Source organism: Lathamus discolor, chromosome 1 (genome assembly GCF_037157495.1).
Source record: "Lathamus discolor isolate bLatDis1 chromosome 1, bLatDis1.hap1, whole genome shotgun sequence".
Taxonomy (NCBI): Eukaryota; Metazoa; Chordata; class Aves; order Psittaciformes; family Psittacidae; genus Lathamus; species Lathamus discolor.
Genome location: NC_088884.1, coordinates 102,700,568 through 102,727,158, shown reverse-complemented (window position 1 = coordinate 102,727,158; position 26,591 = coordinate 102,700,568). Strand labels below are relative to the sequence as shown.

General features: G+C 36.0%; 1 protein-coding gene across 3 annotated transcripts in view; it reads left to right on the top strand.

Moving 5' to 3' along the window:
• LRBA (LPS responsive beige-like anchor protein) overlaps positions 1-26,591 on the top strand; it is a 401,889-nt gene that overhangs the window by 74,501 nt on the left and 300,797 nt on the right. For all 3 annotated transcript variants that reach the window (XM_065688455.1, XM_065688463.1, XM_065688444.1), the window contains exons 23-31: positions 2,187-3,215; positions 4,336-4,511; positions 5,649-5,802; positions 6,193-6,373; positions 7,655-7,782; positions 8,154-8,261; positions 10,620-10,788; positions 11,405-11,843; positions 21,980-22,113. In XM_065688455.1, coding sequence (XP_065544527.1) covers positions 2,187-3,215; positions 4,336-4,511; positions 5,649-5,802; positions 6,193-6,373; positions 7,655-7,782; positions 8,154-8,261; positions 10,620-10,788; positions 11,405-11,843; positions 21,980-22,113 — 2,518 coding nt within the window. The remainder of the gene's footprint in view (positions 1-2,186; positions 3,216-4,335; positions 4,512-5,648; positions 5,803-6,192; positions 6,374-7,654; positions 7,783-8,153; positions 8,262-10,619; positions 10,789-11,404; positions 11,844-21,979; positions 22,114-26,591) is intronic.

The following is a 26,591-nucleotide window of genomic DNA, read 5'->3' as shown; positions in this document are numbered from 1 at the left end:
TGAAAGAGATTTTGAGGCTAGACGTGAGACACATTGAACAGCTTTGGAAGGAGTGCATAACAGGGGTAGAATCCAAGTGTCATACTTGGATGTGGCTTAATAGTGTTAAAAGTAAGTGTGTGGTGATGTAGTATAGCTAAAGCCTGCAAATACTTTTGGGGAGTTACTTTTCCTGTGTATTTTTCAAAATGAATGTTGCAGTAGCAAGTCTGATACTGAAGACAGAAATTAATGAAGGTAGCTGTGTTATAATAGATTTGTTCTAGATATACTTGCATTGCATAAGCAATAGGTATACATATTTTGGATCAGTGTCTGCTTTCTGAGAAGTATATATGGCAAGTTTTGCTGAAATATTTGTTGAATGTCTCTTTAGTACTTGTTGGAATAAAAATTCTAGTAGTCTTGGCTATAGAGGAATCAACAGTGGGAGAGAGAAGTGAGAAGTGTAGCTGGAGAGAAGCTCAAGTTGTCAAGCTTTCTTCTTCAGAAATGTAATGATTTGATCAAAAGTAGTAGCTTTCCTAGTCATGTTTTTTAAAACAAATGAAAAGTGGGGGAGCTTATTAGCATGATCCAGGTTGGGTTGCTTTTGACGTCCTGACTGTGGAACAGTTCAGGAAGGAAGTATTTATAAAATAATAATACACCCCATTCCCCCCCCATTGTGTAATGCCCTATAATCAAATATTTTATAAATCCACTGTGACAGATGGATGACCTTTCACTCATATGTAATCATTCATGCTTTTTTTTGTTTGTACATAACTGATTTAAAACTAGCACAGGAAGACTTTCTAGAACCTTCTTAACTTGCCAAGTTAGTTTTTTACTTGCATGTATTGTCTTAAGAGAAAATATTTCTACTGGCTAATTGTCCCTTTGAATACCATGTACATGGAATTTTTAGGTGAGATCCAAATGAATGAGTTTAGTATGTAAGAGAATAAGAAAATTTGCATTCATATTGAGTAAAATGTACTGTGCTTTGTCTATGCAAAATGTTTATGATAAAATAGTTAAACTGCACCTGAGGGTGTTATTTTTTATTTTTTTTTTATATTGTAGGAAAATTTTGAGAACTAGGCTTACAGATAAACACTTCTGTTATAAAAGATAAATCTAAATCCTAAATAAAAAGGTATAGATAAACTAAATTGAATGACAGTGTAATAAAAATGTCAGTTAGTCTAGTGAGATTGTCTTTCAACATGCGGATACTTATTTGGGCAAATTAGTTTTATCAGCACGTATATGAAGCATTTTTCTAGCTGGATTTTCTTATTGTACCTAAAAACAATAAATTTTTTTTTCAGCTCATGCATCGGAAGGTCTTCTCACTTTAATCAGATTGTGTAGTTGTTCTCGTGTGCCTTTTAGACTGGGTGAAAAGCATCCACCAGAGAAAGAGTTCTCTGGGGAATTTTAGGTATCATTTGGAGATCCTTAAGTATTTTGGCTTTGTTACACTGATTTGGCTTTTTGGGGTTGTATTTTTATAATGTAAGCTTCTCAGAAGTTTGTTTATGTTTTTTTGAGCATAGTTAAGGTGCTAAAATGATGTGAAAGCTCAGCTATAGTAAGTGCCCTTGCTACTTGTCACAAAAAAATTGAGATTGTGAGCTATCTCAAATTTTAGTAATTTTCTGCTTGTTATGCTGTTGCATTTTTACCTACATCGCATGCAGTTACCTGAAGGCAGGTAACACAGATAACTCTAATTACAGATGACTGCAAGTGGCCTAGGAAATTATTTAAGTATTAACTGTAAGTCATAGAACCATAGAATGATTAGGGTTGGAAAGGACCATAAGATAATTTAGTTACAACTAAAATTTAAAGATTTTTTTTTTTTTTTAAATAGTCTTTAAAACTCTTGAGTACTTCTAGTACAAATTTAATTTCCTGTCCTTAGGATCAGTCTAGGATTTTTTTGACTCTGGTCTTACTTTCACACGCCCCCCTTGCCCCCCATATCTTTCTTTTGAGCAGGAGTAACAGGTCTACTTAAGAAAAACTTTCTCCCAGTTGATTTCCAATGTGAAATATTTTTTTTAATCATGTGGACAATATCCACTATAAATCTGTAGTACAACTTCGATTTGAGCAACTTTTTTTTTTTTTTTATTAGATTACATGGTCATGAATATATAATTTTTAACATGCTTTCAACTCTGTTCTTTCAGGTAACTTTTGAAATGCACAAAGAGTGTCTTTCTCAAATGTACAAAGAATACCAAGGGAAAGCAAGTGAAGGGAATGGAATACATTCTTCAGCTCCAATTAGAACAATCTCTGGAGTTAGCAAAGAAGCTGAAACCAAGGGAAAGCAACAGTGTTTGGAGTTAAAAGAAGATGCTTCTCCTTCCTGCATTATTGATGATGGCATGGGTTGCAGTAGTGGAAAAAAAGAGACAAATACTTCTTCAACTGCTGACCAACAAACTCATTTGGTGTCTAATCACAGGGAGGAGTTAGAAAGGGAAGACAGGGAGACTACACAGGATTTAAAAGCAGTGCCTTGTGTGGAATTTTCTCCAGAACCAGAAGCAATAAAACCCAGTGTTTCAGAAATTAGTACTGGAGTAGCTGAAGCAATTGAAGATTCTCTGAACAAAGCTGATGAGTTTGTGGAAGAAACAGTAGCTGCCACTGCTGCTTCTTTATCAATGCAAACTACTTTGGAAGCAGAAACTGCTGAAAGTCCAGAAAGACTGGAAAAATCAACAGTAGAGGTGGAAGACGAGGATGACTTTGTTGATTTGAAAGAGGAAAGTAGTATGCATTTACCTTCAGAAGAGTTTGCAGAAATGATCAAGGAATGTAGCTCTAATGAAAGTGAAGCGATAAAGCAGGAAATAGCAATAGAGAATGAACCTGAAACTGTGTTTGTAAAATCTGAAGATACAGAAGTTGTGGATGGGACAAAACAAGAACTGGCTTCTTCACCAGACACAGTGAGTTCTGCAGTTCGAGAAGTAATGACTCAGCCAGTATCACAAGGGAAAAAGAAGCTGGGGGAAGAAAAGAGTATTTTTAGTGAAACCAAAACAGCTGAAGAAAATGCAAATGTACATGTGCCAGAGCCTGCTGGAGCCTCTGACAAAAGAATCGCGAAGCTGGATGTTACTAGTGTTGCATCAGATACAGAAAGACTGGAACTGAAAGCTAACACACGTCTAGAAGCACCTCAGCCCCCCAGATCCATACCTGAGGTAAATTTACCTGTCCTTCTGTCTACTTTAAAAATTAAAAGAAGTTCTTATGAAAAAAGAAACAAAACCCCCCCACATTTGCAGGGATTTAATGTGTGTGGATTTTGTGAGTTATCTAAAGAATATTTTCAACCCTTGATTAGAATAGTAAGAACCCTTGATTAATAGTAAGAATTATTAAAGTAATTCTTACTAATTTGTGTACTGAGAAGTCTCTAAGATTTTGTTCTTGGTGCATCCTCTTATGGATGCTGATGGAGACTGAGTATTTGGCTAGATGGACACTTCATCTGTGTTGGCATTTCTGTTCTTAAGTTTGAAGAATTGAAATATATTTGGAGAGGATTTTTAGAATTTCTTCTGCTGCTTTACTCAGCCTTTACTCTTTTCAATCTGGTCTCTTATATTCTCAACTCTTGCAATTTTTGAGGAGTAAATATTGCTTTTGCAGAAAAAAAAAATAACACCAAGTTTCTTTCATATCCTCATGTCTTTCATATCCTCATATCATCATCTTATGATGGAACTTGTGAAAATATTTTTTACATTAGCTACTCTGCAAGTACACAGTATGTAGATATATTGTGTACTATAAAATTTGAAGTATTGTCACTCCATCATATCAGCCCAACTTTTCTGTGCAATTGTAATTTAAAACTGAGCTTCTGTTGCATGCTGCAATGCTCCACCATGTTAGTCTTTAGTTTATAACTCAGCTTTTCATGGTTAAAGAGTCATGTGTCTGAGTACTTCCCTTCTGCAGCGATACCTGCTAATGGATGCTCTTCATTCTGCACCATTCTTCCTTAAAGGAGGAAACCCACTGTCTACAGCAACATATACTCCCCCTGTGGTAAGGTTGGGTTGTTGCTTGTGTATGCATAGACTGACAGGTGTGGTAGTGCAGCTGTAGACTAGTTTGTAGGTTTGGTATATCCAGTAAATAGCATTTGTGTAATAGTTTTAGATTTATTTGTAACCATATACACAGTCTAAACTTAATGAATATCTAAAAGCTCAAGCGTATTAAATGCCTTTTGGTGTATGCTGTGGAAACTAATAGCCAGAGTGTGGTGGGGTTTAATTTTTTTCTCTTTTTGTTGGCAAACTGTGTATTCAGACCTTAAGGCATCAAGATTCTTCAGGACAAGAGCTAGCTGCTATGTCAGATGGACAGAGAAGAGACTCCAGGTCAACTGTGTTCCGTATTCCTGAATTTAAGTGGTCACTGATGCATCAGCGCTTGCTTACAGACTTACTCTTTTCTATAGAAACAGATATACAGATGTGGAGAAGGTAAATTTCTGTGCTTTATATGACATGATCCAGACTGGAATTGCAATTATAATTAACTTGAGATTTTGTTGAAACTGTCTCAGAGTTTCTCTTTGAATTTTGCAGATCTGGTATTTTACTGTTCATTCAGTAGACCTACACTTATTTTGTGACCTGTACCCAAATTTTTTCAGGGTTTTTTTTTTCCCTTTTTTTCTGAAGACTCTTTACAGACATATTTTGACTGAAATCCTGACTACATTTAAATCAATGGCAGTCTCACTGTTGATTTTTATTGGAGCAAGATTTTAATGTTTCTGATGTATGTAAAGACCTTAATCTTTTATTATCTAAATATGGACTAAAAAAAAAATGTATTCCAAATAGTATTTATTACTTACTCATTTGCACATACTATGTTGCTGCTTTTATAGTTGGTGATTCAACAAGAAACTTTGAAAACAGTGTTAATTCTGCCTTGCAATGCTAAGATTGAATAACTTTGAGTGGTGTCTATTATTATCTTGTAGTAGTGAATATTAAATTGAACCACATAGCTGTACTGATCTGATAAAAAGAAATGTAGGAATGAAGAAATAGAGTACTTAAGTGATTAAGAAAATTAAATTGAGATGAATTTTTGTCTGATTTTAATATCTAGGATGTGATTAAATTAACCTCTCAGGACATCATCAGATATAGCTAAAATGTATTTTTAATTTATTTTCTGTTTTAAAAATTATTTCCATGTTTAAGAGAATTCAAGATTTTGTGTTTTGTTTATTTTTAATTTCTCTGAGAGTCCCTTAGTATTCACTTTATTTTTCCAAAGATTTAAGTTCAACTCTAATTCACACTTCCAGGAAACCACTGTGTTGCCTGATACAGTGACTTTTGCAAGTAATCATAGACCAGCCTAAATATATCTTTATCCAAAAGGTGATTAACACACATCTTGGTGTTTTTAGCAAGCTATAATCTGGAGAGGTTTAAGAACAGAAAGGTGGTTTTAGTTTTTGATTAATATGTATCAGCTGACCCTTGCAGTCATGTGTTATTTGCTGCCTCACTGCTAAACTGGTTTTAGTTTTATGAAAGCATAAAGATGCTAAAATACCATGAAAATGAAGCTGAATTCTGAATGTTTATTTTGTACAGCCATTCTACAAAAACTGTGATGGACTTTGTGAATAGCAGTGACAATGTCATATTTGTGCACAACACAATTCACCTCATCTCTCAATTGATGGACAACATGATCATGGCTTGTGGTGGTATATTGCCACTGCTTTCTGCTGCCACATCTGCTACTGTAAGAAATTTCTTTTTATTTTAAAATCTGTCTCTTGTGGGAGGATGCCTTTCTTTGTGCAGTGTATTAACTATTATATGTGTCTTTTATGAAACAGTGTGGGGTATTTCCACAGCATCTCTTTCGTCCCTTTTCCTCCATGCTTTCCCTAAGATAAATAGGGTGCCTGCCCTCTTTGCCTGAAGACATAAAGTCGCCTGGCTTCATTATCCCACAGCGGTCTGGAATGGGATTAAATCCCAATACTAATGATTGTTCCTAGAATACAACTAATTACTGCTTTTGCATGTGACTGAAAATGGACTTCCAGCATACATTTTTCTCCATTTAAGTTGTAGAAATATCACCTTTTGAAGAAGCAAATGTCACTTTCAATTTTTCTCTGCCTAGCATGAATTGGAGAATATTGAGCCAACACAGGGACTTTCAGTAGAAGCATCTTTAACATTTCTCCAGAGATTAATCAACCTGGTGGATGTGCTGATTTTTGCAAGCTCTCTTGGTTTCACTGACATTGAGTCTGAGAAAAATATGTCATCTGGAGGAGTTCTGCGCCAATGTCTTCGTCTGGGTAAGCAAATAAAATTACTTAATGAGTATAGGAACTTGCTTTTGCAAAATAGTTAGCAATTGTTAGCTTTGCCCCCTCTTTTTGTTAAATCGGGATTAAGTTTAGTCAAAGAAGCATTGGGATCTTTAAATATTGTTTTATTTTTCTGCAGTGAATATACATGGGGTTCTTTTCCTCTTTAAAAAGGTTAAATAAAAGAAATTATTAAATTTGGTAGCCTGACTGTGTGGATGCATGTTTTTGTATTATCCATGAAGATATTTTTTCTGCCGAAGTTCCCCAAATAGTCAAGGCTGAGAATATAGCAGCTTCAAGAAAAAGAAATCTTGTACCATATACAGAATCATGAACCTTTATAATATGTAGAAAAGGAATTTAAATCTTGAGGCCATTAGATGAAGGTATGGTAAAAACTAGAGATGTAAATTTCTAGAGAGTAGGGTTCAAATTGGGCAGTAGTGCATCCAGTATTATGACACTTTTGATCAAATTGGATTGAAAGGAAGTGGTTATTACCCAAAAAAGTAATGACTGTTCCACAAACGAGAACATACACCACCATAACTGGGTTCAGTTAGTTAATACAGGAGGAGAGTATTCATGCTAGTTGCATGCTGTAAGACTTTTTGTAATGAAAAATTTTTAATTTGCATGAGAGCCAGAGCAGCTCAGAGCCTCAACAGTAACTAGCCTTCCTCTCCCTTTCTAGGCAATTAAAACTTTGTGCAGGTAGAACAAGATTTATGGGATGCAAACAGGTATAGAGGTGGGGTAGTTCTTTTTTCCTTTGAAAATAAATAATATTAGAAGATGAAGCAGGTACAGTTGTGAAGCTAAAAAAAAATAAATTGTGTAACTTCACAACATTTAGTCCAAGAGTAATAAAGTATTGTGAAACAAACATTATTATTTGTTTCACCACTGTATCACTTGTCTTTCTTGATAGTCTGTGAAATTGAGCTGTCTTCACCCTCCCCACCTCCCCATGGTTGTATGCATGGTAAAATTTCAGTGGGGGATACTAACTTACTCACTTTGAAGTATCCATTAGATATACAGCATACATGTTCTAATAGTTTAGTATTAATTATTAGATATAAATTATTAAAGAATTTTGAGCAATCTTTTGTGACTATTTAAAATTTATGGAAGCAAAATATCATTTTATTGATGTGCTCGAACTTTTTAAAGTGATAAACAGAAATGTGTTATACTTCTCTATAAGAGGTATAGACAATACTATTTCCCAGAGTAATTCTTAACATTTCTTTTCCCTTCAAGTATGTGCAGTAGCAGTAAGAAATTGCTTGGAGTGTCAGCAACATGCACAGGTGAAGCCTATTGGAGACATTGTGAAGAACCAAAAAACAGTGCAGGGCTTTGTAGGAACAGCAAATTCTTCAGCAAAGGCAAGTATAAGACCCCATTCAGGAGCTCAGAAGTCAGTAATTACTGTTCTCTACAGAGGCACAAGATTTTAAATTTATACCTGTTCCACTGATACTTTTGTATAGCTGAAGGGTGTGAACACTGGAAATCCTGAAGTAGATGTTCCAAGATGTGAATTTAACACTCACATACTTAACCTTCCACAGTGAAATAAATGTCTCAAGAATTTGCCAGATTTTTCTTTTTATTTAAAGATGAAATGCATATCTGATCTTTGTGCTGTAGTTGTGACAGTATGATGTACTGTGAGCAGCTGTATGCACTTAATGATTCTTGGTAGAGTGCTTTTAAAACCAGAATCTGAAATGATTGCTTTTGTTTTCTTTAATAGAGTCCAGTGGACATTGTGACTGGGGGCATTTCTCCAGTACGGGACCATGACAGACTTCTGCAGGATATGGATATTAATCGACTTCGAGCAGTAGTGTTCAGAGACATAGTAAGTTACAAATAATGTTGTTCTCTTTGTAGGTTGACTTCTGCATATATCTGTTGGCTGGACACTTGCTCTGTGTTATGTAGTTTGGCTAAACTTAATTTACAAGAACTGAATACTGCTCACAGTAGTTAGGAACTTGTAATACTCAGCAGCTGTTGTAGTATTTGTGATTGGAAAGAGGGAGAGGTGAAAATGGCTGCCTGCTGATCAGGCTCTTAGGTTATTCCTAAGAGCTGATTCTCTGGAATTTGTATTGTCTATTAACTGTGTTAGTTTTACTACAAATATATACTTTCACATGCTGTACATAGGCAAACTGTTTATGTAAACTATGTATCATAAAGATGTTTATGTACAGTTTTTGAGAGATGAGTATCTTTCTAGCTAATTAGAAATTAGAGGCCATCTCATTCCTTTACTCCCCCTCAGAGGAGCCAATTTCTGTGCGTGTGCTGTAAATATGCATATGTTTTTTATTCTTGAATTGACTAAGAATATCTTTGTCCTTTGTCAGCAACTTTATAGCTGATATTGAGGAAATTGAGATTGATTGCTTAAAAAACACACCTGCTGTAAGCAAATGCAGCAGCTATAATGGCTGTGAGTCATTGGTGGCCACAGGCTTGGGCACCAGAACTTATTTTACAACAACTGGACTATTTAGCAAGTGTAACGATTGGCACAATGACTTCTGGCCTATCTAGAATAGTGAAGAATCTTTAATTTTTATCTTTAATTATTGATTGAACCAAGCTTTTTTGACCCCTACTTCAGTATATAGTGTGCAAAAGATTTAACAGGAAGTGAATCTTCCGTACTGGTGGCAACCAAAATAATCCTTATGATGCAATCTTCAAAATCAAGCAGGTTTTGTGTACCATTTATTTTTTAAAATAACCCAATATGCATACAACCTCTGTGCTTTTTGCTTTTCTAATCCACTGGGTTTCTGTTTCACAGATAGTGACACAATAACTCTGCTTTTTGGCTACTGCGCTGAGCTGTAGAGAAGAAGTAGACTTTAAAAGATGTATTTTGGAATATTTTTTTTCTGAACTCTGCTTATCTTTGCATCTAAGTAGTTAAAATTCACAGCTTTAACTGTACTTGTTAAATTGTCTTGCAAAAATTCATCTAGCAGGAAAATTCTTTAGAATCCTTGCCGTCATAGGGAACTTCTAATAATTTCACACTGTGCTTGCCTGATGCTAACCTTTTAGTAGCCTCCTGTTTCGCTCTTGTTTTATGAAAGTTAAGGATTTGCATCAAGCTGGGGTAAATAGGTGTTTTGGGTTTTTTTTTTTTTTTTTGGCATAACAGGTAGGATTCAGCTGTGTTACCTTGCTCTTAATAGCGAACTTCTCACAAACTTCTTCCACAATAGATTATTAAAGAACTCTTCATGGAATGTAGGCCTTCAATAGGCTCTACAATCATGATAAGATGAGCTTTATATTTTAATTTAGTTTCTTGAACTACTCAGAGGGAAAACTTGAATGCTACCTGAGCTTTTGTCCAAATGGGGGATAAAACCCCTGAACACAGATTGGTCACTGGGGATCCAACTATACTGTTCTCCTGTGATCCAGCATGTACAAAGCTTTTCTTTTATTGACCACCAAAAGTGACAGACTTAGGATAAATCATAGTGTCTAGTCAGAGCTGGGATGTGGCTCTTTATTTCAGTAGGGGTGACTGAGGGTTCTGGGGACGTACCTGGCATAGTTCACGTTACTATTTATTTTGAAAATTTTCTTAAAATCTCTTAAAGCTACAGCTGAAATGCAAATGCATATTTGCCAATTCTTGTTTAAGTTGTACATAGTACAGTACATCCGTTCTGGGCAATCTGATGATGAAGTAAAACTTAATGCTGGTTCTGGATTTTGTTCCACTTCCTTCATCAATATATAGCAGTTAATAAATGCTCTTACAGTTTTGTTGAGTACACCTGCATGGTTGCACTTCACAGTAAATGCTGTTAATATCTTGGCACATTTGAGGAAATGTAATAGAGGAAACACCTGTAAATAAATAAAGGGGACCTCGTCCCTGCAGTAATTCCAAGCATGTAGTCAAAACACACAATCTTAGTCAAAGTTTTCATATTTATAAGTGAAAAATGAAAGGTTTAGTGCCAGTTGTACACAATTGCTGTGTTCCCCAGCTTTATAGTGAGACAAACTGTGACTAGAGAATATTGTTCTTCCATTGTTGACATATTAGGTTACTCTCAGTCTGTTTATGGTAGCACTGGGCATACTTTACAGAAAAATAAACATGCTGCTGAAATTGTAATGGAAAAATCTGTGTGTGTGTCTTTTTTCTTTTTTTTTTTCTTTTTTTTTTTTTTTACAGGAGGATAGTAAACAGGCTCAGTTTTTGGCTTTGGCTGTTGTATATTTTATTTCTGTGCTCATGGTTTCAAAATACAGAGATATACTGGAACCCCAGAATGAAAGACAACCAAACAATAGCCAGTCATTCAAGGAATCAGGGAATGAAAATAATGAAACTCCTGCTACAGGTGAACTGTTAAATATTTGGCCAAATGAAATAATGTGGCATATGCATCTTAAAATTCTGTAGAAGTCCATATGAAACTGTATAAAAATATGTTACAACCATTTAAATAAGCAACATTATATTATTTAATTTGCCTCAGTATTTGTGTGTATCTTTGATGTGAGAAGAACCCAATCTATAGCTTGATTTTGTTGTGTGGACCTAGTTAATCTTGCTGAAGTAGTGTTCACAAGTTTTTGTTGCAGAAACATTGTTTTGTGTTATGTATGCATAAGCATAGACTGGCAGCTTTTTGTTTCTGGTAAGAGACTTCTTTCTCCTATTCTTCAAGTCAGTGAATTAATTTTCATTATGTGACTTTTGAGTCAATAACTTCCATTCCCTTCTCTGACTTCAGTGTTATAACTTTGCAGGCTTCTTAAAAATTTTAAGGAAATTTTTTGGTTTTAAATTTCCTGTGAAATAGAGACAATATTAAATCTCTAAGTATACAAGAGGAAATACAGCTGTGTTATTTCACTTGTCACTTATTGGTGTTACTTCTTGGGAGCAATGTGTTGAATGCAGTTCTACTAATAATGGACTTAAAATGTGTTTTCTGTTTTTGGTATGAACAGATGTGGAAAACCCATCTGTTGCTCTTGGTACTTCAGCCTGCACTGAAGATTCAGAAAGTACAGCATCTGTACAAAGAAGGGATTCTGGTCTTGGGGAGGAACCAGCTTCAGGACAAACAAACAGTTCCAGTAGTGTTGCTGAAGCAGGACCTCCGAATGTCAGTGCAGGTCCAGATGCAATCAGTGAAGTACTATGCACGCTCTCATTAGAAGTAAATAAGTCTCAGGAGGGCAGAAGTGGGACTGGAACTGAGGATAGTAAGCCTGCAGCTTCTGCGCCAGCTGCAAAAAATGTCAATGTAAAGGATATCTTGAGAAGCTTGGTAAGCACACCAGCTGATGGGACTGCAGTGGATTCTGCTTTTCTGCCACCAGCCTTCCTTGGCGTCCTTGGTGATGGAGCTGCTGAGCAACCTGTACAGTTCCATTCCTTTGACAGGTAATGTAAGTTCTAAAATATTTGGGCTATTTTATTTTGCTTAAGAAATCTGTAAGGAACAGAAAAAAAATCAGATCTCATGTACAGTGTCATCTAGTACTTAATATAATCAGATTGCTATGTTATGCTACTGTGGAAATGAAAAATGACTGGTGGTTGGGTTATTCTTTAAGGTTTTGAACCCAGCACCTCTTTATCAGAGTAAACTCACCTGTCCATATGCATGTTAGAGCTCAGAAGTGATATGGGAATAGGGGCCAATAAATTGCGTAGAAATGACTGCAAGAGTAAAAGTAAAGATTAAGGGTGTAACCTGTTCTTTTGTATTTCTTGTTCTGCTATTCCTAACTGCAGCACTTGCAGATGAGTGCTGGAGTACTATGCATATTTAGTCAGTTTTAAGGGACTCAGGAAATAAAGTGGACACTAAATAGCTTGAAGTAATAATGTGTAGATTAGCTTGTGTATTGATCACAAAGGTGTGTCTAGTTTCCATTACTGAAGGCCTGCAAAAGAATACTGGTTTAATAATAGTTACAGATGGATCAAAACCAATTGAGTACTCATCTAGGTGTCCTTCTACCTATAGAATATTCCCATATTCATTTATGAAAATGTATATATGTTCTGCCTTCTGGTGCTAAAAGTCTACTTTAAATCTTTCATGCTTAATTAAATAAGTATATCCCTAAGCTGTTAATTTGCTTTGTTGTGATAATAGCTGTTAAAATTTTGTTTCATTTTAGTAAGTATCTGCCTCTCTCAAATGCTGTGTTGCATTTAAAAAGGAGCTTTCTTTTTTGTTTTCCTTTTAGATTGAAGTTCCTTTTTTTCCTAATAATTTTTGTCCCCCCCTACATCTCTGTCTCATCTCCTCGTCTTTTCCCAAGAATAGTAGACGACATTGTCTTTTACTATCCCTACTGACTTTTACCTCTCTGAGATTCCCAAAACCATCAAAGAAAACGGGATGAAAGACAGAATGCTGTAACACTTGCATTCCTGCCTCTAGAAAGCCTTAGTCATATCCAGATATCTCTCTGGCAGTGGATCTCTTACCGTACCAATGTCTGATCCTCTGCTTATTCCTGAACTACCTCTGGCTCTGATGTCTTTGCAGTATATGGCTGCCTTGCTTAAACTAGCAAACGCAGCTGCCCCAGGAAAGGAGTGCAGCTCTTCCAGGGGGTGGATGCAGCTGTCACAGCATGTGTTCACAACTCAGATTGCCATATCACTGCTGGGGGAAGAGGTGGTGTGGGTTGTCTGGCTAGATTAGACACAGATGGTGTATGCTAGCATTTAGCCCCCTTGCTCTTGTCTCTAAGCACTGTGTTTTGCCTATGATGCTAAACAGGAGGACTTGTTTTGGGAGCAGTAGGAGGATGGAGGCAGAGGGGGGAAAACCGGGAGAAGAGGGGCATTGTGTTAAGAATTCATTGTACCTCTCTCCCCACTGCTTCCCAAGTGCTTTTACCACTTCCCTGTTGAGGCCTCTCATTGATTTTTACAAGAAGTGGGTAGTTAATGTGAAATAGCACAAAGCTTCAGTTTGTGACTGATGTTTTTCCTCAGGAAATTCTTATTGTTCATTGCAGAGTGGTAGAGATTTGAACCACAGAATAGCATTTGTCTGGACATCTAGTGCAGAAGTACATGTTGCATTTAGGAATTTTTAGCTATTGCTAAAACTGAAGGTTTGTGCTGCCTGTGCAAATCAGATTTGAGCTGGTGTAAAGCAGGTTAAGTAGGCAGGAAGTCATTTGGTACTTGCATTCCTCATACCTGACATAGGTAGATCAGAGAAAACTGCGATTTAATTTGATAACATGTGCAGCAGTGAAGTACTGGGCATTGGCAGCAGCCCTTCAGTCACTTGCAGTTCTGTGTTCTTTTTTCTGTCTAGTTACAAAGTCACTCAAATAACAAAAAAATACCCTTATTGCAGTGTGTTTTGTAAAGGAAGTCACTGAGAAGTTGAGCTATTTGCTGTTCTGCTTTTCTACTTCTGCACTGTCCTAGATGCACTCTTCTCTCCTCTCCCCACAGCTCTTATCATTCTCTCACTTAACCTTGAGGCCTAATTTCTATGTTAGTATACTGAAAAGAAACCAGTCTGCGAATGGAGTATGTGCAGAGGGGAAAAAGGGGTGTGTGGATTGAAGCAGTAGATGGCACCGTGCTCCTAAATGGAAGAGCAGAGGTCAAGAGGCATTGTACTGTAGCCGTGTGGACTGTCCACAGTGATAACTTGTAGGCATTAGTTTCCTATGACTTTTTGTGTTTAGTGGGTGGGGCTAAATATGTGAGGAAAAGGTCATGAACTAGTATAAAATATTTTGTCCTTAGCAGTTGCATGTCACTTCGGTATGTCAGCGGCTCTGTGTTTCTAGGTGGCTTAATTGTTCTCTTGCTTGCTTTTGTGGGTAAGTCAGGTAGACAAACGTGTACTTACAGATGTAGAAGTCCTACCTCTACTCAAGTATCATTTAGTAGCGACATGCACAACTTGTATCTGCTGTAAATACATTGATAAGTATTGGTAAAACATGTTGCTAACTAGCTAATATATCAATCAAAAAGACCAAATATGTATATGAAATATATTTAAAATTATATATATAGGCAGGGAAGCTTTATGACCACTTGAAAGTGAATATATCTTTATATAGTGTGATTCTGCTTAATATACAAGTTTGTGCTGTGAGATGATACACAGTAACAGCAGGGGGAAGGAATAGTACTAGGGAAAGAAAAACATTTACAAGAAACTGTAATAGAGTTGGAAATAGTAGTGCCTATCTCTGAGGTAGACAAAAGTACTAAGGAACGTTTGGAAAAAAGGGCTTTGGGATGCTCTCATTTTCTGTGTCTGGTTTATATTTAATATGTTTGATGGCAAGCACAAGTTCTGTGAGTTAACACTCCCCCCCCCTTTTTTAACGACACTGTTAAAAGTTGCTCCCATGTAGCAGTTTACTAGAGAGGTATCTCTGGGAATTTCAAAGCATCTCTCTGATCCTGCATTTATCTCAGGAATGCTGTGTCAGAAATCAAAACTCTCCTCATATCTTAAGGATTATCAACTTCCCAGCCATAGCTGGAGAGTATACAGTAACAGCTATGTGAGTGAAACCTTACTGAAAGGCTGCCAGGTTGCAAGCCTTTGCAAGCAGCTAGGTGTATGTGTTCATTCCCATGCCAAAAATCTTCTCCTTATCTTATGTGAAGATACAATCTTGTGATTAGTGGGTGCCAGGGGTTTATCATGATGAAGTTCAAGACTTGCATTGGCTTTTTCCCAAGATCCATAGGGACATGAATTAAAGTTCCAATTTCAGTGTGTCCTAAAGCAGCAGTTTTCTTAGTAGTAATATTGTAAGAGGGGGGGGAGGAGGGAGAGGATGAGAGGAGAGTACGCTAATGCAAGTAAATTTAAATAAAACAGAAAAATAATCAAAGCTTAGGATAAAATAAGATGGCATTTCTCTTCAATTAGTCTAATAGAGCCCATAACCTATCACTTGCCATTTTTACTGTGCAGTTTAAAATAAAACCGTGGTCTCTTCTGGCTTCTGATGTTCTTTGTGGAAACATTCAATAATCATATTGTTATAGGAAGCTGATGCTGAGGGTTCAGAGGAATGTAGTGTCTTAAATCATGGTCTGATACCATAGAGCTTAAATCTGCAGCTATACTGTAACTTACAGAGGAGATATATTAATAAGCTAGTTTACCTTTTTGCAACATCATCTATAAGCTGCTTAGTTTGCCTCAGCTATGTTTATGCATTTGTCAGTTAGTGGCATGCATGTGCCTTTGAAATGTTTGTTGGTTGTATTTCAGTTAAATTTAATCAAAGTCCATTGGTTTTTTTGTGTGTGGAATGCATACATTTTAGGCTTCATTGATTTGGTCCTCAAATGTAAAAATAATAAACTCGTTGACAAGTCTGCCAGGTACAGGTAGAGAAAGAATATGCAAGTAGGGGATCTGTGGATCAAGGCGTGTATGCTGTGATGAGAAGCTCAGCTGTTTTGGCACAGCAACTATTAACATTCTGCAGGGAGTTAAGAGGCAAACCATTTGAAGTCTTCTCCCTACTGAGCTGATTTTAAAATTCTCTTACAAAATTGGTTGTATTCTTTCTATCATATATTTTTCCTTGCTCCCCTCTCTTCCCTCACACCACTGTTCTCTCATGGTTTTGAGTGTCTCTTATTCTTCCTTGGGTATTTCAAGGAGGACATAAAGGAATGGGTATTAGCTGTAGAAGCAGAGCCCATAGAAGGACACTGCCATGGCAAGCTTCTTTGTTAGTTCATAAAGTAGAGGTAAAAATAAGTCCCACCCTCTTTTCTGGTCTTTAGCTCTTTAAATGGGGGCTGTGCAGTGGGCATCATTCTGGTAGCCTGGAACAAGACTGATTTCTTTTAGGTTTGACCTAAAACCTTATCCCATATGGAAACAGACAACTTGTCACCTGTGTTACTGTTCAGTTCTAAAAAACGGAATGCTGGGAATTAAGTCTGTATTAATTCTTATATGTCAAGAGGAATTAGAGCTCATGTACATATTTTTAAGTCACAGTGAGGTCACGAGTTTGGCCTGGCCCCTGTTGTATTAGGAATATTTGACTAGCACCCGAGGAATATTTCTAACTTGAAATATATTTAAAATTAATTCCAGACTTGCCAACTTAAAAAAATCCAACAAAAAACCCCCAAAGATTTAGGAAAATGTACTGAAAATTTAGAGATATTTATAGATATTTTGTATCTTTATATTGTAACAGAAGAATAAGTGCTCTGAAACCAAGAAAGTGCTCAATAAGTAAATCCTTATAGAATTTGGCAGAATAGATGATTATTGCATAAGCCTTTGTCTGTGATGGAAGTCAGTGTTCAGCTCAGTGGTCTGTGCTCATTCAGCAGTGAATAAATGTCTGCCACACGCTTCAGCATAATTGGGACTAATAACACACTGACCTTCTAGCTAAGATGTATTTGTGGTGGCTAGTTCTCACTATGCCTGACCTGTGTTATCAGTTCATGTGCTGTAAATTCCTACGCTAAACCTTAAATATTTGATTTTAAATTAAAAAAGGCTCAACATCTGAGACAGTCATGTAAATGAGGCAACTAAGCTTCCATTTTTACCATAGTGCTTGAGGTCTGCTTGAAATACACCATAAGAATACTTTGTGTGCGTTTTTCTTTATTTTTTTCCTCCTGTATCTATTATGATAGCGGATGTAATAATATTAAAATGTAACCCAGAAGTGTAGAGTTAATTGAAATGGTGTGATAATGTGAATGTTGAGTGAAATGTATTGACAGTTTTCTTCCATGTGATGCGTCTCTGCCCTTGTGTGAGTTTACTTAATGTTCGCTGTTATTCTGACCAAATTAATGCATGATAAAAGATGTTTTTAAGAATATATAATTCTGTAGGTCCGAGGAAATACAGTGTAAGGACACTTATTGATGAATGTTTTCACGCGTGTAGCATATTTAAGAACTAGTTGTCAGTTTAGCTACAAAAAAGGATTCTTATCTCTATACTCTTTAAAAGCAAGTGCCCTGTTACTGAAGTTGGGAGCACATGAATTTTTAAGACTTTTCTCTGACAAATTTACCTGATTTACTAATGTACTAAACACTCCATGTTCTCCACATAGTTTACTTACTAGAATACTTAATTTTTTTTTTTTTTCCATTCTGTCATTCATTCTTTCTGCAAATTGCATTCATTTTCCTTATACTAGCATTTAATACTCTTTTGAAAGAAGAATGTGAAGGAACATTGATGGTCAATGGCAAGTATTTCTGTTTGAACATAGTTGTATTTCCACTTAAATATTCAGAGAAAATACCGTATTACTACACAAAAAAAGGGAAAGATGTAGGAATTTCGGAATATAAATAAACACAACTAATGTTTATGCTTCAAATATCTTCATTTGCTTTCCAGTATGTGGCAAATATTGAATCTGTATGTGATTGCTGAGCTGTATTTTAATACCTTGAAGAAGGCCTGGAAGTGGAAGTTCCTAAAACAAATCCTGCAGCTGTAACGTTGGTCCATTGCACCATTAAAAGGGCAGACATACACAGTAGTAAACATTGCATTACAACTAATGCAGCAGTGTGTAGCTATAAAGCAATCATATTAAGATATTTAAATGTTTTGATTTGTTGTTCCTGAACTATTTTAAGGATTTCTGGAATCAGAAGGTCATGGCAAGTGACCAGAAGACAGAAAGTACATTCAGAGTTGAGGGTTTCTTTACATCATGCTTTTGGACAATATCCAGTGTTTCTCTTGGCTGTGTGCTTCAGACTGACAGAGCTGTCTGGAGAAGGAAATACTGTTTGTTTTATTTTGGCCAGAAAAATCGGAATCATTTCAGTTGACACAGATCACTGTCTTAAGTTCTGTTCAGAATTAAGTGTGAGGCTAGAAAACAGCTTTATAGTGAGTTGTTCAAAGCCTCTGTTTTCTTCCAAGGTTATATTTTTCTCAATGTGAAGCAGCAATTTCTTCAGCCCCTATACTGTTGCCTTTTACTGAATAGCTATGGAGCACAGTGGAAGTCTTCAGCTGTGTTGCATCATGAACACTCTGAATCCTTAAACAAGCTTGTAACAGTAGGGACCAAGTTCTAACATGACCTTTAAATATGGGAATTATTATAGAATTTATCAAGGTTTTTTTTTTCTTATTTTTAGGTTTTTTAGCTAAAAGTTGGGGGGGGGGTTGTTGTGTTTTTGTTTTGTTTTGGTTTTTTTTTAATGGGATATGGTAAACAACCTAAATTTCTCAGAACACTTCATGCGAGTCAGTGTCTCTTGCTCAAAGCATCTGGTGACTATGTCTGAAATATATGCGTACACCCATGTGTACTGTTTATAAGGCAGCATACGTCCTGTATTTCAGAGTCTGAAACCTGTACATAGTAATTTTTATTCCTTGAATCAAATAAAAATGAATGGTGTTGAGTAATTAAAAAAAACCACAACCCAAAACCAAAAGCCGGCTAACAGCTGTAATTTGCAGCTGTGTGTTAATGCCATATCCCTGGTGTTACTAATCAGTATCTTCCTTAAAGTGAATGCCATTACTAGATACTGAAAATTATGGTAGAAGTGTTAGAATATAATTCCTTTTTTATGTACTTCATGGAAAGTAAGTTACTGAAGATGAGAGTAGCAGCTGTACTTACATTCCCAGACTTGTACAGAATTGAAGATGGGAAGGTACACAAAAGACCTTAAAAGGCAAAAGGGACTATTACGGTCATTTACAGTTGTCTGTCTCAGATGTCTAATTCCTTTGCTTGAATGCACCTCTCCTTGGGTAGCTATGGAGACTCTGGCAACTTGCTGAAACTACTCCCTCAGTGCAGCTATGCTTAAGCACTCCGAAGGTCAGTAGAAGTTTACAGGAAGGAATGATAATATATAGTGTTGTGTGTCAGAAACAGCACAGAAAATGGAAGGCTGTTGTAGCTGGGATTTTTCTTTGTGTGTCCACTCATTGTCAGCTGCAGATGAGCAGTATTAAGGTAATAGCTCCATCTGCACACAGGCTTCCTTGTTCCCATGCAGTTCCAAGACTCTAACTTGCCCTGTGAGGAGCTTCTTGTAGTACTAAACATTACTCCTGTTCTAAAATTCCTTCCTGATCCTTCCAGCATGTTCATGTCTTTATTTTAGTATGAAAGGAGGAGGCTCTAATATATAAAAGTAGTCAAAGTTCAGCTAATTGCATGATTTTTTTTAATGTGTGGGTCCTAGTTGCCCTTTATGACTTAGAATACTACCTGTGTTTCTTGAGGCTCTTAATAGAGTCAGAGAGAGAGGATCAGTAGCATTCATATGCATTCAGAGGACACAGCCATTCTGATTTGATGTTCTGAGAGAATTTTGACTGACTTTAAGCCCTGGAAATAGAAAACTTCTCTAGAAGATTTGTTCTTACCCTTGAGGTAACTTAGGGTGTTCCAGTTTAAAATTAATTGCATTAATGATATGTTTTGAACAGGCATTTCCCATATCTACACTGTTGCCATCTATACATGTGGCAGAATTTGTCACTGAATATTCTCACATGTCACTTTACACCCAATATAATTGTGTGTGTATTAACAGCAAATGGATAATTGTCTCTGTAACTTAGTGGCTGTGAAAAGAAATATTTCCAGCTCATGCACTTGTCTCAGAGTGCTCATGAATAGACACGCATTTGTAAAATATCTGTATGCTTTTATGGATATTTCTTGAATTAGAAACCTCTACTTAAAATCTGTGAAGCAGTGAGCACACCTATGCTTCAGTGCTGAATGTTTGAGAAATGTTCCAAAGTTATAGAACCATAGAACAGAATCATAGAATAGTTTAGTTTGTGTTGGAATGCACCTTCAGAGGTCATCTAGTCTAATCTTCCTGCAGTAAGCAGGGATATCTTTGACTAGGTCAGGTTGCCCAAAATCGCATCCAGCCTGACCTTAATACACGTGGGCGCAGCTTGTTCTCAGTAAACTTGTATTAATTTCCCAGTCCCTTCCAGGTATTTGAATGTGTTTTATAGAATAGTAGTAGTAAGTTTCCAGACAGCCAATGTCACAGAATCTCGAGTGAGAGATCTGCTCTTTATATCTGGGTAATGCAATTGATAAAGTGGCTATAATTTAGAAGACAATATATATATATGATTTTTTTGGTTTTGTTTTTTGTAGGTTTTTTTTTGTCCACTGTTCATATTCCAGAGAAACTGACATGAACATATGAGCAAAAATCATTGTTTAGGTGCCATATCTTGACTTGGGGCTCAGGTGTTGTTACTTCTATTTTTTTAGTGTATAGTTAACATTAGCAGTCACCCTTATAATGATATGACATGTACTGCCTCCAAGTATGGTGCGTACCTACTCCTGCCATTAAGGAGAGTTGATTTAATCAGTACGTGGTCTAGCTTCTGTGACATCCTTTGGACTAAAGAAGGGAGTCCAATAACAGTCCTTTTTTCCTCTTCTAGAAGGAGCTATTTTAGAAATATTTGTAGAACTTCTTTGGTTGTTATTACCGCCCCTGAATTTGGGTCAAGTTTCTAAGTTATTTTATTTAGAAAATAAATATTATAAAGCTATTAAGGGAATACTTTCATTGTGTAGTTATATTACTGTCAACAAAAGATGTGATTAAATAAATTGAATGTTGAAGACTTTCGGCTTACGGTTAACACCAGGTAATTAAAAGTAAGCGCTGCTGTGGGAGTGCATTATATATCAGCTGTACTCTTTACCTCATTAGCTGGGTTTTTGCATGTTTATGGAGCTAACTTGCAATTAAAAATGCCTTTAATGTAGGCTTAACAAGGCCTTTTAGGTATTTGGAATAAAGTACTACAATTTAATTGAAATTGGTATAGTGTAAATAGATGTCTTAGTAGCATGTGAGATAAATCTCCATGCCTAACTTGTCACTTTGCATCTTTTCCTCTTGTATAATCTTTAATGCTTACTGTAAGGCCTGGCATTTAACCTGTATGAAAGATGGAGATTCGGTCTTCAAAGAATGTTTTGATTTGTTATATAAGTAAAACTTGATTTACAAGATTTACTCAAATTCATGTCTTAACCATACTTTTAAGATGTGTGAATGCTTGTGCATGTGGTTATGTGTTAGGATATTTTTAGCAATAGTATATCTTTCTTCAATTAGTCTTCTGTTCTGCATTAGATACTGTCAAGGCAGCCTTCAGTGGTGATAATTTATCTTGGTGTTTTCGTTTTGAATGCTGTGATATCTTTTGTAAATAGTTGCTTGAAGTTTAAAACCAAATCTGAGGGAAATTAAGGTAAAAAGTAAAACCTACTTACAGGTCACTTCTGCTGATCTTTGTTCTCGTTTGCCAGGGGGTTTTCTGGATGAGATATTAAAATGTACCATCAAAACTAAACAAGGGTAAAGTGTTGCTTAGGGTGAGGTAGATTGTCAAAGGTGATGGAAAAAGAAAACAGGAGGAGCAGTACTTTTGCAGGACATATAAGTGGATGTATATACGTATAACTAAGGATCATGATGTGTGAACCTTCATACAGTATTATTTACTAATCTTTGTCTTCACCTAGGAGTGTTGTAGTACCACCGAAGAAATCAACCATTTCCTCATCTACGGCTGCTGTGGGTATTCCTACAAATGCTGTCAGTGTGGTTTCTTCTTTAGATTCAGCTCAAGCCCCGGATTTGTCAGGAGAATCTCCTGGTGAGTAAGGGGAAGTTAAACAACTTAAATCCCAGTTCTTCCTCTCTTGCTTCTCCCTCTCTTACCATCACTCTGAATACAAATTAGCAAGTTCTTATTATGTGAGTTTTGTTATGTGTTATGTGAAGGTGAGATTTTTTAATACTTATCCATATCTCAAAGCACTGTAGGGCAAGAACAGTTGTTTTTCAGACATTAAGTCATTAGCTGCCTTCTGTTATAATACTGATTAGTGTGTGTATATATATGACCAGTCTGTGTACAAGTCTCACTTACACTAAGAATGTTGATACTTACTGCTGATTGTGTTTATTTAGGGGAAAATGTGACAATAATCTGGGAAAAGGGGTTTTTACAGTTACTTTTTTACTTAACTGCTGGAGTTTCCTAGATTAGCAAATCAGACAAAAGAGCTTTTGAGACCTTTGTATCCTGCATACTACTTTGTATCTTTGTCCCAGCAGCTTGCAGGACTGCATTTGATATCTGTTGCTCTAACATAAAGACCACTATCAGATACTTCACCAGAAAATAGATGTGACTCTAGGTTAAACTGGACCTGTAGACATTATATGGGTTCATGAGTGTAAGAATTCATGTTTTTATATTTTCTGAGAGCTTATTCCTGGATAATTTTATTATTCCTAGTTTTGATACTATAGCTACACAAATGTAAAAAATAAACTGTTTCTGAATAAAAAAAACCAACCCCAAAACACAAACCTCAACAAACAGTAGTGTAGTGAGGAAAAAAAAAAAAAAAGTTGAACTTTTTGGGGTTCTCCTTTTGCCCTCATCTAGAAGAAATGTAAATGAACAGCACTTGTCAATTTCAAGATTTCTTGTGGTTTGTAAAAGGAGGTATATGATATTAACTTATATTTTATATAAATATGGTATATTTGAAAGACTACTTTTTGTTACAGATTTTTTGTTGTGTAAAATAAAAATTTATTTATAAGTTTTAGGGTGTTTTTCCAAGGATATATGTGTTAGTGCTAAGTAGGACTGAAAATGTTATACAAGTGTTTCCGATAGCTTTAGCCCTAGGTCAGTTTCAGTGTTGATGCTGAGCTAATTGCTTTGGACAGTTTTTTCAGTGGGGGACAAAATTGAGTTGGTTGTTTATAAGCAAGTGGTTCTTTGAACCCTTAGTCTCTCTGATTGTTCTGTATGAGATGTTTAACCTTATATGCTGTGTCAAAGGCATGCTTTTCTACTTAGCCATGTTTAAGTCACAAGGCTGTGTAGAATCTTACAATTGTGCCCATGAAACTTAACATAAGACTTAAAACTTATATTCATCTTAATCAAGGAAATCTCAATCTGTGTCTAATTACTGGTGGGTTGTTTTTTTTTTTTTTTTATGCTTGATTGTCTTGCTTCCTTTTTTTTTTATGAACTTACATCCAAATTGCAAAGGCTGAGGGGGGAAAAAATGTAATCTGTTGTCACGTCCTCTAGTACTCATGTGTCTGGAAGGTATTTGTTGCCATCTTCAACTTCCCATTGCATTTCTTGGGAAAATCATAAAGTTTTTATTCCTGCCAAGGTAAAGGAAAAGCTACTTTTTGCAAAAGGGAGGAGCCATTTAGTCACTGAAAATGCACTGTGCTAGCCTAGGAGTAATGTTGAGACTGGGAAAATTAGCTGTCACAGTTCTTTGGGGAAGTCTGGCTCTGAGCAGCTAATATTTTTTAAAATTAAGAAAACCTAACTACATTGAAATTGCTTAAAATAATTGCTAATTTGTTAACCTCTTAATGGTTTACCCAGGTTAGATTTGGCTTAAATGTTACATTTCTGAAGTCAGTATTCACTTGCTTTTAATAGAAACAAAAGAGATGAACACTGATTTTCAGATTAAGTCAATCTTCTAAGAACATAGAGATGAAAAAATAAGTGCTCCTGTGCCTGTAGAATGTATAAGAAATCCAGACAATAAACAATACTGATATAGTTTGGAACCGTGTGACTTCCAGCATGTCTGGGATTTTTGGCAAAAATTGGACATGTAATCTGAATTGATAGGCATAAAAAGAAACTAATCAGGATTAAAAATAGTGAACATGTTTAGACTGGCAATCTAATTAATTAAAAAGAAAAACTAAAGGAATAAATGAAATCATGCCTTAAACAGATTAAAACCTGAGACTCTTTTTTTTGCAGTAAAATAATGGCATGGAAACAAAATTTTTGCAGTGTTGGAATAGTTTACCTCTAAGTTGTTCATGTAAATTGCACGCATTTAAGTTTGAAATAGATCCGTATGAGGCCTTTTTTATTTGAAGATACAAGTGGCAATAAGTGAGCTTCTGATAGAAAACAAAATACAATGTATGTAATTTTCTCTCCCAAGTTCAAATCACATGATCTTTCACTAGTTTTTGTTTCCATACAGCAGAAAATCAATATTGTTCTCTTTTTTTTTCAGCTAGCATTAGTTGTAAGTCTGATTACTTTTGTAATTAAGAAAAAAAATCCTTTTCTGAAAAGTGCAGAGACTAGGGGTTTATGTAATGAGTATGAATTGGGGCCTTTTTCGCATTCCATATGAAGGATAGTTATTAAGCATTGTGTAAACATTATGGAATTATATTTAAAAACCCATTTCAGCTGTTCTTTTTCTAAAGTCAAAGGATTTTTTAAAATTAGTTTTGTATGCATTTGATGTTTTTTAAAAACTCATCAACAAACAGAACCTTATATATATATATATATTTTTTATATATATATATATTATATACAATAACATACAGTACTCTACTGTGGAGACTTGAGTCAGTTCACTCCAAAACAGAAGTGAAAGGGAAATACAGACATTGAAATGGGATTAAACAGCAGTAGTTTTAGTAATAGTGTTTTAGTTGTAATATGTACATAAGCATAATTTGAAACAAGTTTTATGTAGCATGTGAGCATCCTCCACCCATAGATGTGATGTCAGAAGTGCTTGGTCAAGGTAGGATCTGTGTTGAAATATTTGTCAGTCTGTGTGGTTCCAGATGCCTCCGTTGCCATTTGTGTTTGCCCAGATTTGATCAACCCCCTTACCAATATTTTTTTCTGAAGTTTGCATCTTGTCTGTAGCTCAAAGTCTGTGAGTCAGATATTTGACCCTTAAGATTGTCCTAAGCTCATATCAAGTGGGTGTGACATGTCCTGGCCTACCAAATAGAAAGTGTTGACAAGTTGGAAAGATAACCATCTGAGCTCACTCTGTTCCTCTGATACTTTGAAAGAGGGTGAAAACATATTTTGGCCTCAGACAGCCTGGCCTTTTTGCAGGAGAAGTTTTTTCAACTTCATTCAAACTGCAGGGTATTTCACAGAACCAAATGACTTTCCTGAATACAAATATGTCCCTTGTGGTCTAAACTTGCCTGTCAGTTTGTTCCTCACGGATAATATTTGGGCTGTTGGTGTGCTGGAACTGGATCTTGGAATCAATGGAGAAACTTAAACACCTTTGTGGCCCATGTTGAGCCAATGACTGTCTCTTACAGAGGGTGGTATTGAGCAAAAGAGCGTATTTATTAGTAATAATCTGAGGAGGAGGAATTTATTTGAGTTGTTTGTCCTTTGGATTGGCTCATAGGCTGAATGTGAGATTGGATGTAGAGATTTTGCACATGCTGTGTCCAGGAAGGACTATTTTGGAAAGGCAGGACTAATATCAGGAGAAATATTTGGGTAGGCAGGACTTGGCAGAGTTGTCTGAGCTGTTATTAATATGCTAGTGGAATGCTTGTACTTTTGTGTCTTAGTTTTCCTTTTAAATAATTCATTGGTTACAGTTGCAATGTTCTGAAGTGGTGTGAACTTTTTTGAATTGTTTCTCTGATGCTCTGAGTTTCTCTGTTTATGTACTTCAGGGATTTTGCATGTGTTATTAGTGCTTCACGCTAAGCAATGCAATTTTGAGGTTTCACTATTCAGTTTGAAAATGTTCGTTCAATACAATTTTTATAATAGGGAGTATGAGAAATTTCTGTAGGAAGCAGTAGTGAATTGCATCTTGTCTTTACCGTCACTTAGAGTGTAGAAACCACTGAAAAGTTCCACTCTGTTTCTGGTGCCTGCTTCTTCCCCCTCTTTCTTGAAGTTCCTTGAGCTTTACTTGTTTTGCCTCTGAGCCACAGAGAGTTGCCAGCATGATTTTTGCTTCTCCTGAGCAGAGGCATAGCTGTTCTCCAAAATGTGAACTCATAAACAAGGCCATGTGAAAGGCTGAGGTGGAAAAGAAGGTGGATGCTTGAAAGAAACTTCTGAATAAGCAGTAACAGGAGATAAAAAAGCTGCAACTCTTAAATTCTAGTCCTACATGTAGGAAAATGTAAATTTTCTTCCACAGTTGGCTTGTTTTGCAAAGAAGAATTGTATTTGTGGATTTTTATACATATGTGGAAATAACCTTGATGTCTTGCAATAAAATAAATTAGTGGGAGACAAGCTAAAGTAAGAAGAATTAATGTGAG